The sequence below is a fragment of the Cheilinus undulatus genome, linkage group 20, assembly GCF_018320785.1.
Source record: "Cheilinus undulatus linkage group 20, ASM1832078v1, whole genome shotgun sequence".
Lineage (NCBI taxonomy): Eukaryota > Metazoa > Chordata > Actinopteri > Labriformes > Labridae > Cheilinus > Cheilinus undulatus.
In genome coordinates, this window is record NC_054884.1 from 31,933,939 (window position 1) to 31,952,597 (window position 18,659).

The following is an 18,659-nucleotide window of genomic DNA, read 5'->3' on the forward strand; positions in this document are numbered from 1 at the left end:
GTTGAAGTCCTGCCATGCCTAACACTCACATTACTGGACCAAGAGCAACATTATTTTCTGTTTACATTAAACTGTGTGTACTCGAAAATGGTTTGATAGTCTAGCAGTCTGTTAAAGTGCTTAACAAAAATTGGTCTGTAACAGAAAAGAAAATTGCTTGTTGATATCACAGCAGAAGCTCTAGTGAAAGTGAAATTAGTGTATCTGAATGTTCAATGTGAATTTAATAGTGTACTTTCTTCCAGTCAGTCATGCCTCTAAAGCTAAAGTTAAAGATTTTTCTAATAAATCAAATAAAAACTTGCACTATGATACTACTATAATAACTGGAGATGATCACCTCCAACTGACATTTCATCTGTGACATGACACTCCGTTGATCCTTAACTAAACCTTCCTCAGGACTCACACTAAGCCATTTTCAGGATCTGGGTTAGTCTCATCTACTCAAGATTAACCTGAGGGACGTCACCGTCATTATGGAGGACTGGAGGGTGCAAATGGTCACCTGATGAAAAACTTCCCTCTTCTCTGATGCATCTTACATTTCCTCCATTTTCTGAATCACTAATTAGTCACTAATTAGTGCTTCATTTACAGAAATATATTTTCTTTAGAGAACTAGAAGAAATCATTATGTGATGAAGGTAGTCAACCAGTAGGGCAATCAATCAAAGCACTGGTGTCCACCATGATCAGTGGCCCAGTGTTCTAGAAATGTCCAATATCTGTGACTGTATCTATTGGAATTTTTGTAAAAATATTTCCAAAAATAAATCAGTTATTTCAAACTATCCCTTTGCTTGTAGAAACATAATTTTATCTATTTGTTATGTACTTCTACACTGAAAATATTTAACATATTTAGAAACTACTGCCCTGTTAAATAGAATAATGGAAATACAGATATGTAAACAAATGGCAAGAATAATACTATTCATTATCTGCAAGTAATAAGGATGATACTAACTGTAAGACCACACTATTGTAGTTTTTTAATCCACATAATTCAAACTTAAATAGCGATATGTAATTTATTAACATAAAAGTAATATTAGGTTTTATTTATTTATTTATTTATTTATTTTATTTATATTATAATATTATTTATCAAGGTAAAGTGCTGAAATCACTGTAAATATTTGGTCATCAGAAAAAATAACTTGGGCTTTGAATATTTCAGATGTGTCAGCTTAATAGGGCTATGAAACATAAAATAGATTGACTGAAATAAGACCGCAAACATTTCATCTAGTTTAATATCTTTGTAATGGGTTATCTTCTCCGATAGGTGGCGCTGTCGAACCCTTTAAATGTTTTCTTCCGCTGCCTGGAAGGGTTTTCCCCGTCCATTATGAGTTTACAACCAATAGTAGGACGTCTTTGCTCTGCTACTGAATCTCTTTTCAAAATAAGAGCATCAGTATTTGAAATCAGTGTATTTGCTTTATTACATCACGATATAAACTTTTATTTTGATATGTGTACGTGTTTCGCCCGGAAGCTCATTGACTTCACTGCAGTGCCGTTGGTAGAGCATCAACCATGGCAGCTCCCAGTAGGAAACAGGCGTTGAGGTTTCTCAGCCAGTTAGGAGCTTTTATTTTAACCCGGTTCGGATTTTGGAACTGTTTCAGTATGTTGATGCTGTTCGCTGAACGAGCGGACTCTAAAAGGTAAGAACAACGAGTTGAATTAGCACTTTAACGTAAACGGTAGCTAGCGGCTAGCTAACACATCATCCAACTTGCATAGATAAACCAAAACCTCCTTTATCAAGATGATTATGTTGGCCATTTCTTTATGTAGCTGTGTGCCAGTATCACATAGACTATGTGCTAGTCTTTATCATTATTTAATCTCTTTTAAGCTTACCAACAAGTTAATGGTTGTAGTTCAGCATATAGATACGTTTAGGAAGTTGCATACATATGGAGTTGTTTAAAAAGATAGGTCATACTTAGACTGGTCTCTAATTTTCTGCCAGACAAGAGGAAGGCTGTAATTTCATTTGACTAGAAAGTACTCGTGGTTTTAATCTACTGTTTACATTAGGGGTGTATTGTTTCAGTTGGTGGTGGGCTGGTTTTACTTGAAGACAACCACACCCTCGGAATAATCCTGTAATTAGGACAACATAAGAGAAAGACCTAGACGCAATTTATCACACCTGTCAGCTTATCTTGCATTTGTTACTTCATCATTAAGTCAAATAAGGATCTTAACGCATTTAAGTTAATACAAACTACATGTCTTTAGCTACTTAAAAACATTTGGAGTTTCTTGTTTTGATTTGTGTAAAAATTAAAAATTGCAAGCCTCTCTATATTATTTAATTTCTGATAACAGTTTAGACTTGTCTCATAATGTATCTCACTTTAAGTCATTCACATTGCTCAGATGAAAACTGTGTAAGGAAATTATGATAAAAAAGGATGACAATAAGAGTAGTAACTATAATAATGATGGATTCTTTGTATAACACTTTTAAATACAACAGTTTACAAAGTGCTTTCTCAGTAAGCAAAGGAAATAAAGAACACAGCAAGAAAGATAAAACCCAAACACCAACAGAACCCATGAGAAATCCAGCCAACATTATTAAACCAAACATCATAAAAAGCTAGGAGAGGCAACCTTAGATATTTCATGTGAGCCTAAGGAATAAATCATAAAAGCCCTGAATAACAAAATGCTCTTTTCTTGCCAATAGCCTGTGAAAACGTATTAGAGATGTCAAAAGTCATCATCTTATGTTAAAAATATATAGCATTATTGCATAATTGTTCAACAACATAAAGGAAATATGCCTTTTATTTGTTTGTTGATAAATTGGTAGCCTTTAATCTTCAGTTTCTTGTCTTCTTTAGTGTAAAGCAAGGGTCCCTTAAGTCTCCAAGTTATTACAAAAAATAATAATAATAAAAATTATAACCATGAAGAAATAATTGCCTACATAAAAATATAAACATTTCTCTTATAATTTTTTGGTTACTGGTATAAGTTTAGTTTTTTTCAAGATATACATCTATAGGTATAACTGGCTGCAGTTGTTTTTGTAGAAACCTTATATCCATCAGTAAAGTCATTTTAAAATCATTTTTAAAATACATTTTGATAAACAGCCCTTTGGCTTTAACAATAAAATTAATTTGGAACTCTTTATAAGCAAAGTTGTCCATCCTTGATATTAAGTAAAGCTTGTTATTGCCTGCCTCTTCCAAAATAAAGAAATTAAGCAGAAATATCCCATTTCTCATAGATGCTGAACACAAACACTATGAACACACTCATGACATGGTCTGTATCATTATATTAGGGTTACTATGTAATAAAAGGAAATGATACACATATTTTCTTAGATGGAGGAATGTTTTATTATGTGAAATATTATTTTTATTATCTTTTTTCATATCATATCACTCTTCATATTATATCCTACAAATTCAACCTTTTATTTTACAACAAAGGTATTGCAATAATTTTTACCTTGTCAATTTTCATTTTTCCTTATTTCTAACAATGTTTATTTTTTTTATCATGTTGTATAATTCCATTTCTAATTGTCTGTGTAAATCAAACAGCTGTCTGTGTTTGAGTAAACACCTTGATTAATGTCTTTTCTAGGAAACCAGACATCCATGTCCCATACCTGTATGTGGACATGGGTGCTGCAGTTCTCTGTGCCAGTTTCATGTCTTTTGGGGTGAAGAGGAGGTGGTTTGCGATGGCTGCTGCCATTCAGCTGGCTGTCAGCACCTATGCATCGTATATTGGTGAACAAGTTTACTATGGAGACTGGCTAAAGGTGCGTAAGTTTACTTTTTAAACACAAAACATCAGTTGTAACTAGACTAAGCAGCCTCCCTCCTGAATAGTACAACTTTTTCTAAAATCTTGAATTATGAAATGCCAAGGCTTTTCATCTGGTTTTCATCATCACTGAGGGTAACAACTTTTACATACTAATACTGGATAAAACATGTTCTTTTTTCTATTTTATTTCCTTCGTGTTTTACCTTCCAGAGATTTTTGCTGATTGATCTAGACCTTTTCTTGTGCTGTTACTGTTGGCCTTTGAGCCCTTGAATTAGTCAATTCCTGAATTATGCTTTTAGAAAAGCACTTGTCACACATTTGGTTTTGTATTTATTTGCAACATGGTGTTATTTCCAACCAGTTTCACATCCAATCTGCTTAATTTGAAAACTCTACAAAAACAGATATTGGTAGAGTTAGATGCTTGTACAAATTTGGCACAGATCAGTGTTAATACATTTATGACAGATCTGTGACATAGATGGGGGGGGTCTGGGTTACTGCTAGAAGTCTGAAAATAAATTATTTGCAGAGAATGACAGAGTAGTGCTGCTTGTGTATTAAAGCCTGACTGTCCTTTCAGGTACGGATGTACTCCAGAGCGCTGGCCATCATTGGAGGCTTCCTGGTTCTGGCCAGCGGGGCGGGGGAGGTGTACAGACAGAAAGCTCGCAGCAGATCCCTGCAGTCAACGGGACAAGTCTTCCTGGGAGTCTACCTCATCTGCATAGTAAGATTAGTGTTATGGATTACTCATTACTGTTTATTAACGTTGTCTAAACAAAAAGGAATATGACAGTTTATTATTTACTGACTGAAGCCTGAGGATTGGCAACATAAAAATAAAGTTTTTATTTTTTGGATTTGGACTTTCTCTAAGACTAGACATGACATTTTGAGAATGTCATTTCACCCTGAGAGCTCTTATAGATTTTTTTTTAACATATTGTAGATTAAATTGTTATCCAGGCATGTTTTAGAATAGGTAAATAAACATATGTATCATTAGTTATTGCACCATTGGTCAAGAATCCAGACACACCGGATAGTATTTTACATGGGATATATTTCATATCCATCTGGGCAGTATGCAAAAGGCAGTGATTGGGAAGGGCAGGACTTTTCAAGGAAGTCACAGAGGATGATTAGACAAATTTTCTGTCTGCCACAGTCACTACAGGCCAATCAGTGATGTAGAGGGCTGCCACTGTCATGGAGGAGTCGATTACAACATATGAGCTCGACTGGTAGTTGTTGTAGCTCTTCACTTTCAGTGAAGCCAGTTGGTAAATAAAACCTTCACCATTGCTAGTCAGGAGAAGAGCAAAAACAGTGTCCATCCAGAGAAGTTTTCAGAGCTGTTCTCTGCTCTTCTCTTATAAGTTCTGACATAAATGCTGCTATAGCTGCATACACGCTTACCTGTTTACCAGCTGATATTGATTACAGGCTTGCGGTACAATTAAACTGCGCCTCTCCTTAAGCGAAGCTGATCAATCTGGTCATCCTCTGACCAGGAACAAACATTTTAGCTTGGAGCTTTGCAAGATGCATCCGCCTGATACATTCCAGGCCAATCCATTGGCTCTGCAAAGTTAATGATGCAGAGTTCTGGGCAGGAACCAAAAGAATGAAATTTCTCTGGAGGGTTGCTGGGCTCTGCTTAAGAGAGAGGGTAAAGAGCTCAGACATCCAGAGGGAGTTTGGAGACAAGCAGCTGCGCCTTTGCATCAGAAGGAGCCAGCTGCTAAAGCTTATTTCTGACCAAGAAAAGCCAAAGGCAAAGCCAGCATTTAAAACCCATTTTTGTTTAACAGTCGTGCCTTAGTTTAAGTTTTAGGCATGTACGGAGCTAAGGATTCCTTACTGGGCCCGATGTGCCACAACCTGGGGCCAGAGGGGGGCAGAGCTGAGCACGACACATGTCAACACACTGTGTCACTCAAGAGCCAAGTAGAAGCTCGATGACATCACTTGTATCTGGGCCTTTTCACTCCTGGTGATCCGCCTGGACCAGCAGTATTTGGGCCCTTGGAACATACACAATACAACCAGGGGCTTGTGGCAACTCTACTACTACTGCTACTTGGATTTTATTCCACTTACTCATCACATCATCCACCCCTTACTCCATCCTAAAGGAGGTTAATTTTTTTAACTGACTATTTTCCCATGCCCCTAGTAATATGCCAGCACATCCAGAGCACAACCTGGGTCATGTCAACACCCCCCATGCCTGACGGTTTCTTCCTTATGCTCGCCATTACATGCCTTCAGCCTCAATTTTTGGCCCAAGCCCAAGAAAAGTTCTGCACAGTGCTGTGCATTTTTTTTTTTGTAAGTTTTGAGCAACAACAGCTTTAACATAAATCCTGAAGGCAGCTTTATAAAATTGTCCACACAGATAATGCTTTTTTTTTTACAACACTTAGGTACTAAGTGTACCTCTTCCCTCCTATTCTAATTTCCACTGCAACACCTCATTTTTCACAGCAGACTTGAGAACTGAAATGTTTTTTTGGTGTTAACAAAGAGTGGTGACTTTATTAGAATTTCAGGATACTGAGGAAAATATCTAGGCAAAAAAAAGTCAAACAGGCAAGATTTAGAAATACTTTAATTGCCCTTCTATAATCTTTTTTTTTTTTTTAATTTAGTGTCTGAGAAACATAATTTTCAAGTTTATATCATAGATAACACAATCACACAATCAGGAAGCAAAAAATACTCAAAATTTTTCAGTCTTGATAATTACTATTATTCAAAGACAACATGGCTTCAGAAAGTTTATTTCTAAACAAGACAAATCAAGCCTTTACTAATAATACCTTCTTAACAATCAAAGTGTACTACAAACAAAGCTTGTTTCCAATGGTGTCTTAAATAATGCAGTACTACTCTCCTGCCACTAGGTGTACTCCCTTCAGCACAGCAAAGAGGACCGGCAGGCCTATCTGAACCACATCATTGGAGGAGAGATCACTCTGATGCTGCTGGAGGTGCTGTTCGGAGTGCTGGCTCTCGCCTTCCTCTCTGGCTGCTACATCCGTCTGGCGGCTCAGATCCTGTCCACCGTCCTGCCTCTGGTCATCCTGCTCATAGACGGAAACCTCGGCTACTGGCACCACACACGTAAGGTGGAGTTCTGGAACCAGATGAAGCTGATCGGACACAATGTTGGCATCTTCGGCGCTGTGCTGATCCTAGCTACAGACGGTTGAACCCTCGGGCTCTCAGAGAAAACTTTTACAGGCTGAGGTGTCTTGAATAAGACTGCTGACTTTTATGTCACTGTTCAACTTAGTGATCAAAGCTGGCATTGCTCAGTGATCTCTCAGGATTCAAACACTCCAAGCTGACACTGTTGGATGTAAGCAGCGTCTATTGTCTTCACCTACCTGTTCATTATTCCTGCTTTTACTAGAAAAAACATGTTAGCTTCCTTTTTGCAATGTAATAATTTATTCGGAATCATGTTTACATTTTAATTTCCTTTGTTTTCTGAAATATGAGACTGAGTACTGATGCTGTATTTCTACTGAGAGTATATTTCACTTCTAAAGTCTTACTGTAAAATTTTGGTTATAGATCACACTGCTGTATAAGCAGCAGTCTGTTCCTGGGGTCTTTAAGAGGGAAACAGGTTAAACTCTCTTTGCATTCAACTGAATCCACAAAAAGCTGTCTTTGTGCAGCTGCTTTATCACCATCTGTTTTCACCAATTAAGTCTGCACCTCTGCCAGCTATAATATTGTTATTAAGCTCTCAGCCTGCAGTGGTTGTTGTGAAGTTGAAGTCACACAGGCCTCGAGTCGCTCTGCCTTCCTTTGCCAGTGGCTTGTCTTGAATTGAGGAGTCTTTTCAATAAAACCAGGACGTTTTTTAAACTGCCCCATTTTCTTTAAATGCAGCATTATGACCTAATGAGGGAGAAATAATGGTTAAAAAAGGAGCGCCAACCCCCAGTTGGTCTGATCAGCAGCTGCTTGCAGTACACAATATATTGGGGCAAATTTTCAATGGTCATGTGCTATTTCTGATGAGAGGAGCTGTGCCTGTGGTCATGTCAGCTCATGTCGTAACACCTTATTGTGGTATATTGTTTGTACCGATATTCACAGGGGCTTTCAGCCATCTTTTTAAATGAAAAAATAAGTATTGAAAGTGTATCTTATACACCGTATTTTATAATAAACAGTTTCATCAAAGTTGGTTTAGATACTTTGAAATTAAAGGGAAATAAAATTCAGTTAATGTGCTATTGCATATCAAATAAGAGGATTTACGGTGGCTGGTTGGTGATATAAGTCATTATTAAAGTTAATAAAACCATTTTTTTTGTCATCTGTGTACATATTTTATACTAAACACTGATGGTGCCCATAATGCTGATAAGTATTGTCATTACCTAGATACGTGGTTCTCAACTGGTCCAGCCTCAGGACCCACCAGTCTGTCTTACGACAGATCACAACCCAATTTTCCACATTTTCAACAATGCATGTTTATTTAATTGAATATGTTGCAGTTTGGAGCATGATTGGACCAAAACACTGGATATAAAAAAGGGAAGGGACGAAACGGGCAAATTTCATACACTCTTTCCCAATCATCATGTGTAAATTTTTGCCAATTTTCCAGAAAGCTTGTGAAATTACTTCATGTCATTGGAAGAGTAGCTACTTAGAAGAGGAGAGGAGATAAATTAGTTGAAATATTGAACAAACCTTGAAATTTACACAATTCCACAGTAAAATGGGTTAAAATAAAATGTATTAATGCATGTCCAATGAGGACTTCAGAACTTTTGCCACCAATTTTTTTCAGACACCTAGTCGTGACCCACTAGTTGAGAACCACTGATCTAGATTCTTCTTCACATAATTGTCCAACTATTAATTGTGTTTAAATGCTGTTTACTTTTATATCCATGACAAACTCATGTTTGCCAAAAAAGATGTATGACAATATGCAAAACCTAAATTTTCACACAACTGCAAGTACATTTAGGCTTTTTAGAAAGTTTCCAAAATCCCTGGGCTTATTGCAGGAACAGTTCAATCTAGAGTGAGCTCATTTATGCAGCTTTCACACTTAATTTAGTTTCAGTACACATTGAATAAAGATATCCATCAGACTGAACTACATCAAAACTCTCTGTTTGCTTAGTTTTTGATCATTACTGAGTTCTGTTACACTGCTAAAGTTTTCAATCACTGCTGAATGGTGTATCAATCTATGATACTGCCATATGCTACCTTTTCCAACATTCAGACTTGAAAAGAATGCAATTATTCATACACTCAACTGCTGAAGATTTGCATTCAGACATACATGAGTGAGCTGTAAGACAATTTGTCCTGCAGAGCATGCTCTTAAGTCTTTGTTAAAAATACTGTGACTAACTGATCTCCACTGCTATGGTCATTTGTACACTGAGAAAGGAAGAAAACTTCATTGGAATTTGCTGTTTTTTAGAGTTAAGGGAAGAATGCTCTAGAGTACACAACATGGGGGCGCAAGTAGCCAAGTGGTTCAAAGTGGGTACTCAGGTGGAAGCTGGTCTGGAGAAATGTCATAATGAGGCGGTTTGAGGATGATAGAACTACTGGCATCATACAGTCAGACATTAGCATCAAGTTTGGCTTAACTTCGCTCGACAGGTCAGATTTGGTGCAAAATGAGTTTTCATTTCAGCTGATAGTTATCAGGACTTTTAGGAATGTTGATAGAAAACTGGCTGCAGCTCCCACCCAGCACACCAACATTTATAGAAACAAGATCATGAAGTTTCTGATGTCCACAGCTGGCACTTGTAATTTCTGATTCACTGAAATATGCAGCAGTAGCTTCTGGAGAAAAATCATTTCATCAGAAATTCATGCAAAAGCAGGACTGAAAATGAACAAAATACAAATTTTAAGTCTGACCGTATGTGATCAGTCCTGATAGAAACAATTAATTTTGTTTTTTATTTTTTGTTTTACAGAGACTTTAATGGTCACATATTCTACCCTTTTAAGACAAGTTTATGTTGGTCTGAGAAGTCCCCAAAACATGCCTGTGAAGTTTGTTGCTGAACAAAACACTCCAGTATTGGATTTTTTGTATGTCTAAAAAACCCTCTGCTCAGAATGAGCTGTCTCTGTGCCTGTGGCTTTAAATGTTAATGAACTGTCTGACTCCACCCCTGACCACGCCCTTCTCAGGAAATGGATGTGGCTGTCAGAGAAGGGTCTAGCTGCAACTGCAGCCGCTACAAACCACTCTCTGCACAAAACCTGCCCTTCAATCCATACAATAAATTAATTCTAACCCTAACTAGTGGAATTTAAATGCTAAACCTAACCCCAGGAAGCTAATTAATTAAAATATACACCTACCCCAATGAGCTGCCCCTAAATCTAACCAGTGGAAATTAAAATGATAAACCTAACCTAAAGCTAATTAAGGCCTATCTAAACTTATCTAAGTTAACCTTAAACTAAGCAAATAGCACAAATAGGCGTGTTTTATAGAGAGCCTTAAACTAAGCACAAGTGGGTGTGTTTTGTAGGGGACATGATTTGTACAGTACCCGCGGCTGCAATTGGGTATTATTGGGCTGTCCTGATCAGGAAAGGAAGGAGGGACTTCCTTACAAGTGGGTTGGGCCAATTAAACCTGGGGGCGATGCTTACTCCCAACATGAAATCATGAGGGGAAAATCTGAGAACGCCTTTTTACAGCATACATTTTCTGAAAAAAAGGGGGGGGGGGGGGTTCTAATTCTTGGGGGAATGTGGACAGACCAGGGGCACATATTTAAAAAAAAAAAAAAAAAATGCCTGAAAAAGTGTATTTTGTAAAATATGTGACCTTTAAGGGTGTCAAATGCTGGTTAGAGGGGCCCCACTGTGACTTTTTCCCTCGGGCTCCCACAGACCCTAGATTTTTGCTGGTCTTCATTAATAAATTCATGCATCATTTTTCTTCTTTCTCTGATTCTGCTTCATTCACAGTCTGGTTGTTCTTCCTGTTGTGCTCTGCTTTCACCAAAGCCCCGACCACGGCCAGTATCACGGTGATGGTGATGACGAGCACTGACGCCGTCTCAGCCACACAAAGCTGACTGTCCAGAGAAGAAAGGAAGCTCCCGGCCTGCAGAGGAGGACTGTGACACACAATGTCCTCATAGTCGTAGACACGCAGACGCCTGACATGCTGGATCTTGTTGAAGACACGCTGCAGCTCACAGTCACAGATCCATGGGTTGGAGGACATCAGGAGATGAGTGGTGGTGGTCTGGAGCTTCAGGAACGTCTTGAACCTGATTCGCTCCAGCTGATTTCCCTGTAGACCAAGCTGGGTAAGACTCCTCAGGGGAGCCAGAGCCTCGGTCTCGATCACTGAGATGTTGTTGTGTCCGAGCAGCAGCTTCTCCAGTCTCTGCTGTCTGCTCAGGAGGCCGTTTCTCACAACGTTCAGACGGTTGACCTCCAGGTTCAGAAATATCAGTCGAGACAAGCTGCTGAAGGCTCTAACATCAATCATCCAAATGCGGTTATAACTGAGGTCCAGTTTCCTCAGGTTTTCAAGTTCAGCCAGTGATGCAGAGTCCAGGTGCTGCAGCAGGTTGTGGTCCAGCCTGAGCTGCTGCAGTGAGGTCAGACTCTGAGAGAAGTCCTGAGGGAGCCAGCGAAGACGGTTATAACTCAGATCTAGACGCTCCAGGAAATGAAGAGATGAGAAAGACTGAAACAGAGAAACGTGAGCAAAAAAAGTAACATCCAAAGTTTTAGTCTTAACACACTAGATACGTTGGAATATGGCTGCTGTAAACATGTGAAAACACTGAGACTGTGTCTACATGTGACTGAATTTTGGATCTAGACCATTACAAAGGTTTTCTCTTCTTTCCTAGCTGGGTTTTATATGGGCAGGGCCAATATGTGGGAAATGACCCAGATCCCCTAACACTACGATGTAAATTCACAGAGCAGTTCATCTCAGTACAGTCTGTTGTTAGCTGATGTCACTGCCTTTATTGAAAGTAAGCGATAGTTAAATGCTGTTTGTTTTTTTGTTGTTCATTGTGAGGTAAATCTACCAAATCTATCAGCCACAATGGCCTATGGATCATTGAAAGCATCATCACAGTGATTTGAGCCAGAAAATGGACTTTGTCTCTTCTCTGGCACAGAGCCAGGCAGCTGCACTCTGATCATTAAGTCAACGTAAGGTCAAAAGGCAGAATAATGGCGTGACTGCTTTCCTCTGTTCAGATTGTAAAATTTTTTAAATTTGAGAGGATCGTATTTTTTTACTGAGTGGACGTGGCTTCAGCTCATTCAACAGACTCACCCACACCATCCTGGAGCAGATTTTACTGCCTCATTTTTCATGGTTTTAAGCTTGATCTTATCAACTTAGAGATTTTTTATCTGACTGAAATTTGACTGGGAGTTCATAACACAGTAGCATGTCATACACCAAACCTAAACGCAGATTTATTTTCACTTTACAGGGTCTTTACGGTTAAGATGAGACGAGGGAAGTTAACAGAGTATTGTTCATATAAACAGCGTCTTACAGAGTTAACAGCAAAGCATTTAAAACATTATAAGACATTACAAGACTGAGAAATTATGAGACAATACTATAATAAAGGTTAAAATGTAAAGAAGAAATGAAGAAAAACTGTATGACATTTATTATGTAGTGTGACATCTGTTTCTATGTACCTTATTCTGAGGGTTCAAACTTCTAATCACTTAAATTGTAGCACCTTTGACTAAAAATCCTGCTTAATTTTGTTGGAGTTGTCTTTTTATTGCAGCATTCAAGAGCTAAGGCTGACCCTTAAGGCACTTTGCATTGAGTACTACCAAAAATGTACATTTCAGAGAAAAACCGTCTACTCCCCTTCTGTTTTTACAATCAATAAGTCATTTATAAAGCAAAAATAATACATTTAAATCTCACCACTTCTCAGGTGTGAATATTTTTTGACCATTTGTTTGAAATAATTTGGGGATGAGAACATTTTACTGAACATAATCTTTTTCTTAAGCACCGACCCCATGCTGCCACCTAGCCACCAAATTTGGTGACCAAAGAGCATTTTAGTGGTATTATCTTACGTAAAAAGATTACAGAAAGCCTATTTATTCTGCACTCAGCAGTAACATTTCCATTAGTGGGGTAAAAACATCAGCAGAAGGGTTTTATAATGGCTGAAATGGAAAGTTTTTTGTATTCATGAGACATATAGTATATTCTCTCACAGTGAATTGATGCACAGGTTATTAAATTGTTGGCAACAGCCGACCAGCTACATGTAAAATCTGGTGACCATGGATAGGCGTTATGACCGTGGGTCATCAGAGCAGAGTTAGTGTTAGTGTTAAAATCTTGTTTAAAGGTTAATTTTCTGCTGTACTGACTTAACATAAAAACGAGGTTTAAACAATAACAATAACATTAATCACTCACCTGCTGCCCTGTTTCACAGCTTTAGGTTATAACAATCAGCTTACTTTTCTAAAGCTTAGTTATATATCACGGGTTCAAAACTACTGTAAATTATAAATTAGATTCTGGTCAGTTACTCAGTGGTAGAGGAAAGGGATCAAGGAATCCTGAAACCTCAAATAATCAGCCAATAACTCAAGAGAAATCACCACAGAAAACTCAGGTGTAAGCTTAAGTGTCTATTAATGTCCAGAAATTAATCAGTGAAAGGGTCTCCTTCTTCTAAAAGACAACATCCTCAAATTATTTTGTTTCTCCCTTAGTGCTCCAGTTACATTGATCCTCCAGAAAGCCCCCAAAAAAAGTCCAAAAAATAGACCTTTAAAACTCAAAAAGTGGAATAGTCCAGCCCAAAAACCAAAAGCAATGCATTGCAAAAATCCAAACTTAATCCAAATGCAGCTGACTCACCAATCCTGGGATCGTTCTTCTATATGTCTTACTCTTGTAGGTTCTTTTTCGGTGATCTCCTATATTTATGGCCCTCTTGCTTGGCAGTGATCAGGTTCTTGTCCGGAGAAGGCATCACCATAACAATGGAGTGGTCTTGAGTAATCCTTCTCTGGGAAAACCACAGTCCTTGTACAGATCCACAATCACATCCAGGAGTCACAGCCACTTCTCTCCAAACATTTCACCTCAGCCTTTGTTCTGCCTCAGCCCCTCCCCCACTTCACACCTGAGTCAAACTTGGTCACCTGACCAGGCAGACTGCAGCTAACAGAAGAAATAAACTCAGATAAGGAAAGCCAGGGTATCTAACCTTGCAAGGGTTTTTTTGTCCATGTAAATCCCTAAATTAAAAATTAGCTATCCCCACCCCTTAAATTTTGTGGCTATGTCACAGGGCACTGTAAACTTCATCCTATGTCTATGAAATGTTCCTACTTTATTTCTTGGCTAGACATCAATACAAGATGAGCTTTTAAGCACTGATGGACTCAGACTGGGGGGCCTCTAAAATATACAAAAGATGACAAATTGGCTCTTAAACTCCCTTTAAAAGGACAAAAAAAATTAAGTTCCCTACAAATTGACAGAATTTGGAAAAGTGCAACCTTACATGCCCTTTAAGTAAACAAAATTTGACTAAATACCTCCTTGAGTTTCCTCTGAATCAACAAATTCTGGCCAAGTGCCCTCTGTAGTGCCCTCCAAGAAGGACAAATATGACAACTTGCCTTTTAAGTGTCGTTGAAGTGAACAAAATTGGGCTAAGGGCCACATAATTGCCCTCTAAATAGACAAAATGTGACAAATTTCCCTCTCAAGTGCCATTTTAATAGTCAAAATTTGGCAAAGTGCCCTCCAAGTGGACAAAATTTGTCAACGTGCCATCTTAGGTGCCCTCTTAATAGGCAAAAGTAGATAACGTGCCATTATAAGTGCTCTCTATGTGGACAATATATGACAAAGTGACCTTAAACTGACAGTACCTGATTGATTGCCTTCCACTCTACCCTTCTAGTGGACAGTAAGTGGAAAAAGTGCCCGCCAGGGTAGTCTTCCAGTGGGCAGGTTCTCCTCTCAGCGGATAAAACCACTTTTCTAATAGTAGAAAATGCAATAAAATACTATGAGCTCCTTAGTAAAAGGTTATTTTCATGGTCAGCCTCCCTTGTATTAAATTAACAGTTAAATGGTTTGTAATTCATCTGTTTTTAGAGGCGTAGTAGGTATAATCCTAATAAAAATGTTTAATCTTAACCAGGGTTTCTAGCTATTTCACTATAAATGTAAGTATAAATGACAACTTTTTGCATGATGGTGCCCCTCTGTACACAGTAGGTGCCCTTTTTATAATTCTGCCCCTGCCCTTCAGACATCCTGAGTTCACCACTGCAAAAAGTTTAGACAAAACTTGTGTACTGCAAAGATGAAAACGCTTTAAAAACAGCAAATCTACACCAAAAGAATATTTAGTTGTGTACAAACTAAAGGAAAAAGAGATTTGGTTCTTATTTTGGTTTTAAAAATGTTTTCTTGAAAATGAAGTAACGAAAAGGCACATCATTGAATGCAACATGTTTGACCTTATTTAGTTTGATAGAAGTGATTGGAAAGATAAATCCACATTTTGAAATGTCTGAACTATATAGTGATTATTCATGCTTTTAAATGTGCATTTTTATATGCTTGTAAGGATGCATTTTTATTAATATGAAACCCAGAAAGACTATCTGTGCTCTGGAGCACATCTAATCTGGATCCGAGTATGTAAACAAATACACAAAAGCACCCTATCATTTATCGTACCTGTGGCTGCAGAGTTCGGATGCTGTTGTTGGACATGAAGAGGATCTTCAGTGACCACAGTCCCATGAAGGACCTGCTTCGTACCTCCATCAGCCTGTTTCCACTTAAATCCAGCATCCAGGTGCCGTGAGGGACGCTGGGAGGAACGTGGACCAGACCCCGAGACTGACAGTCCACCAGAGCCGAGGACTCGTAGCAGAGGCAGTCACTGGGACACAGCTTGAAGCCCAAAGTCATGTTAAGAAGAGGCAGCAGTGCAATCAAACAGTTCACCATACGTCCACTGAAAGGCATCTTCAGTTTAAATCAGAGCCACATCACTCATCCTGAAAGGCATTGTTATCCTCTTGAAGCATTTCCCTCACAGAGAAGCTGCTGTAATGTCGTGATACTGCTGTCATTTCAGTGAGTTCTCCACAAGCTGAGCAGACGTTGAATATTCATGATTAGAGAGGGATTACGGGCTTAAGCAGATAATCACAAAATATAAACATATCAGAGGGAACAACCTGGTCTTTTTTGGACTTATTCCTAAAAAAAGGATTAACATCTGCAGCTGTATTTGGAAACACCAAGCTGTTATTTTAATGGAAGCTGTTACTTTTATCATTACTTTCTGCAGAACAAGCTTTTTCGAATTTCTTACCTCATCTTTAGGTGGGCTCAAAAGTAGATACCTTAAGCCTGGCTCAGTCAGTCCTCATAACCTGATACAGGTGATGGCAGGAACCACCAGCCTGACAGGAAATAAAAGGATTCACTGCACACCGGAAGGCTAAACAGCTGCCTCTCTTTAGTGTTCATTTTCAAACAAGCAACATGCTTGAATATCCTCTTATTTTCTGTTATCTTAAGGTCATTAAGAAGCCTAACCTGTCACCAGCTAATCATTTGAAGTTAAAGGCTATAGCTTTAACTTTGAATTCTCCTCCACCCAAGCCACCCCCCTGTAGAGACCAGGTACTGGAAGAGGCTTGGAGTTGACAATGAAGGGAAACAGGATGGCATGGAGAAGCTGGACCTGAACAACGATGAGATGTAAGGGAGGTGGCTTGGGTGGAGGAGTGATGCACTAAAATAACAGACTGATTATTGGGGGGGGGATTTTAAATATGACAGAGGCAGGTTGATTGGATCGTGAATGGGATTAGCGCATAGCTTAAGTGAGTAGACGCCCATACCTGTTGATTACCTGAGCAGGGAAAGGGAGACATGTGAATGAGTGATTTTAATGAATGACAGGATGAATGGAAACAAAAGTCTTCCTACTTTAACTATCATGCATGTTTGCTTCATTCATCCATCCATTTCTTTTGCTTAGCAGGCTAAGCAAGTCAACCCAGAAAGCCCTCCCTCTAGCGATGTTCTCCATCTTCTCCTTGGGGGTCTCAAGGTGTTCCCAGGCCAGAAGGTACAATATATATATATATATATATATATATATATATATATATATATATATATATATGTATATAAACCCTCCTGCAAGTTCTGGGTCTACCTCGAAGTCTCCCTCTAGTTGGACGAGCCTGTAAGACCTCCAAAGGCAGTCCTAGGAAGCATCCTCATCAGCTGCCCCAACCACCTCAACTGGCCCCTTTTGACATGAAGGAGCAGTGCCTCTGCTTCAAGATCACTCCGGATGTCCGAGTTCCTCCTCCTATCTCTAAAGCTGAGCCCAGCCACCTTTCTGTGAAATCTCATTTAGATTCATTTGATCAGGGTGATCCATTCTTTCTGTCATTACCAACACTCACAACCATAGGTGAGGGTTGGATCAAAATAATCTAAGAATCACCATCTTATCATGGTGGAGGGGTTTGAGTGGCCCTGTGAACCTGGGAGCAGTAGCCTCTGGTAGAGTCTCCAAAGGAAAACTGGTCCCAGGTGAGGGTCCAGACAGAGTCATTTAACAAGCCCTCAAGAATCAGACTAGGGACTAGAGCTTCCTCACTCGGAAAAGGGAAACAAGGGTGCCCTCCCTGGAGCCAAACCTGGAAGGATAGCACACGTCTGGTGGCTGGGCTTCTCTGTAGGCCCTGTGGGCCCATCCTGCAGGGATAGGCATGGGGGTTGAGTGGAATGTAGACCAAGCAAAAGGCAGAGTAGCAACAAAAATAGAAGAAATTGGAGTCCTAAACATTCAATACTGGGCATTTTCGGGATAAAAAAATTGTAAGCAAAGTCATACAGACTGTCTAGAGTGCACAAGTAAGTTGGCCACATTGGTAGAAGTGGCTGGAACTGGCAGATAACAAGAATTCAGTTCCAGACACTTTTGCAAATACTGTCAATGTATTTTTACATTTTAGACACTCTTGTTCTCTATCACTTTCTTTCGGTTTAAAATATGATAGAAGATCATTTGGCTTCTCTGCTTCTTGATACCACCACTTATGCATGCAATCAAGATTGCCTTCTTGAAACACGGGGTATTAAAGAGTATTGAACATGTTGACAAGCTCAGTGAAAATGTTGCCAGTGTTTTTGTACAATTTATACAGGTTGTCAGAGTCAGTCTGCTATTTTTGATAATTGAAAAACAGAAAAAAAATGACAATGTATCACAATTTAGCTATGAAATATCAGGATGAGATTTTTGGTCCATATCACCCAGCCCTAATTTGTACCAAACATGAAAACAAAATTTGGACTCATTTAAAGTTATTCATTACCTGCAGGCAGGATAAGTATTTTGTCAAGTAACTTTTTTATCTTCTGTATTTCTGGTTGTAAAATGTCAGGAACTGGTGAATAATCTTAGACAAAACAATGATGTTCTCATCTGTCTGGTTTTGTCTTAGCAGTATGGTTGAAGCCACCAGACAGCGTCTTTATAGTAGAACATTTTATCCCGTAAACCATTCACTTTTTGAAGCTTCATTTTGAAATGAACTTGAATCGCCCAACAAACCCACCTACTTCATCTGAACAGTCTGAAGATATTGATCATTTATGCAGTCAAAGACAGCCCAAAACAACAGTTCCATCCAAACTTATTTACAAAGGCTCTAAAAAATTCATCTTTGATCACTTGGGGAGAAAGTTGATAATTCATCAAGTTGTGTTG

General features: G+C 38.7%; 2 protein-coding genes across 3 annotated transcripts; one reads left to right on the forward strand and one right to left on the reverse strand.

Moving 5' to 3' along the window:
- Positions 1-1,522: 1,522 nt before the first annotated feature.
- On the forward strand, positions 1,523-9,921 carry tmem101 (transmembrane protein 101). The gene is made up of 4 exons (XM_041816231.1): positions 1,523-1,676; positions 3,628-3,808; positions 4,403-4,549; positions 6,732-9,921. The coding sequence occupies exons 1-4, from the start codon at positions 1,546-1,548 to the stop codon at positions 7,038-7,040; spliced, it is 768 nt and encodes a 255-aa protein (XP_041672165.1). The 5' UTR covers positions 1,523-1,545; the 3' UTR covers positions 7,041-9,921.
- A 27-nt stretch (positions 9,922-9,948) lies between these two features.
- Positions 9,949-13,970, reverse strand: LOC121528682 (leucine-rich repeat, immunoglobulin-like domain and transmembrane domain-containing protein 2). 2 transcript variants are annotated; one of them, XM_041816233.1, is made up of 2 exons: positions 13,745-13,970; positions 9,949-11,520 (listed from the first exon to the last, which is right to left on the reverse strand). In XM_041816233.1, exon 2 carries the CDS (start codon positions 11,351-11,353, stop codon positions 10,784-10,786), a length of 570 nt encoding a protein of 189 aa, XP_041672167.1. In that variant the 5' UTR covers positions 11,354-11,520; positions 13,745-13,970; the 3' UTR covers positions 9,949-10,783. The 2 variants fall into 2 exon arrangements, with proteins under 2 accessions (XP_041672167.1, XP_041672166.1); XM_041816232.1 differs by having other exon boundaries at positions 9,949-11,554.
- Positions 13,971-18,659: the final 4,689 nt, after the last annotated feature.

Excerpts from the sequence above, each read along its gene's own strand:
- tmem101 (XM_041816231.1), top strand. The coding sequence starts at position 1,546 with ATGGCAGCTCCCAGTAGGAAACAGGCGTTGAGGTTTCTCAGCCAGTTA. Across the intron at positions 1,677-3,627 it reads GAACGAGCGGACTCTAAAAG|GAAACCAGACATCCATGTCC; the intron begins GTAAGAACAACG and ends TGTCTTTTCTAG. Across the intron at positions 3,809-4,402 it reads ACTATGGAGACTGGCTAAAG|GTACGGATGTACTCCAGAGC; the intron begins GTGCGTAAGTTT and ends CTGTCCTTTCAG.
- LOC121528682 (XM_041816233.1), bottom strand. The coding sequence starts at position 11,353 with ATGATTGATGTTAGAGCCTTCAGCAGCTTGTCTCGACTGATATTTCTG.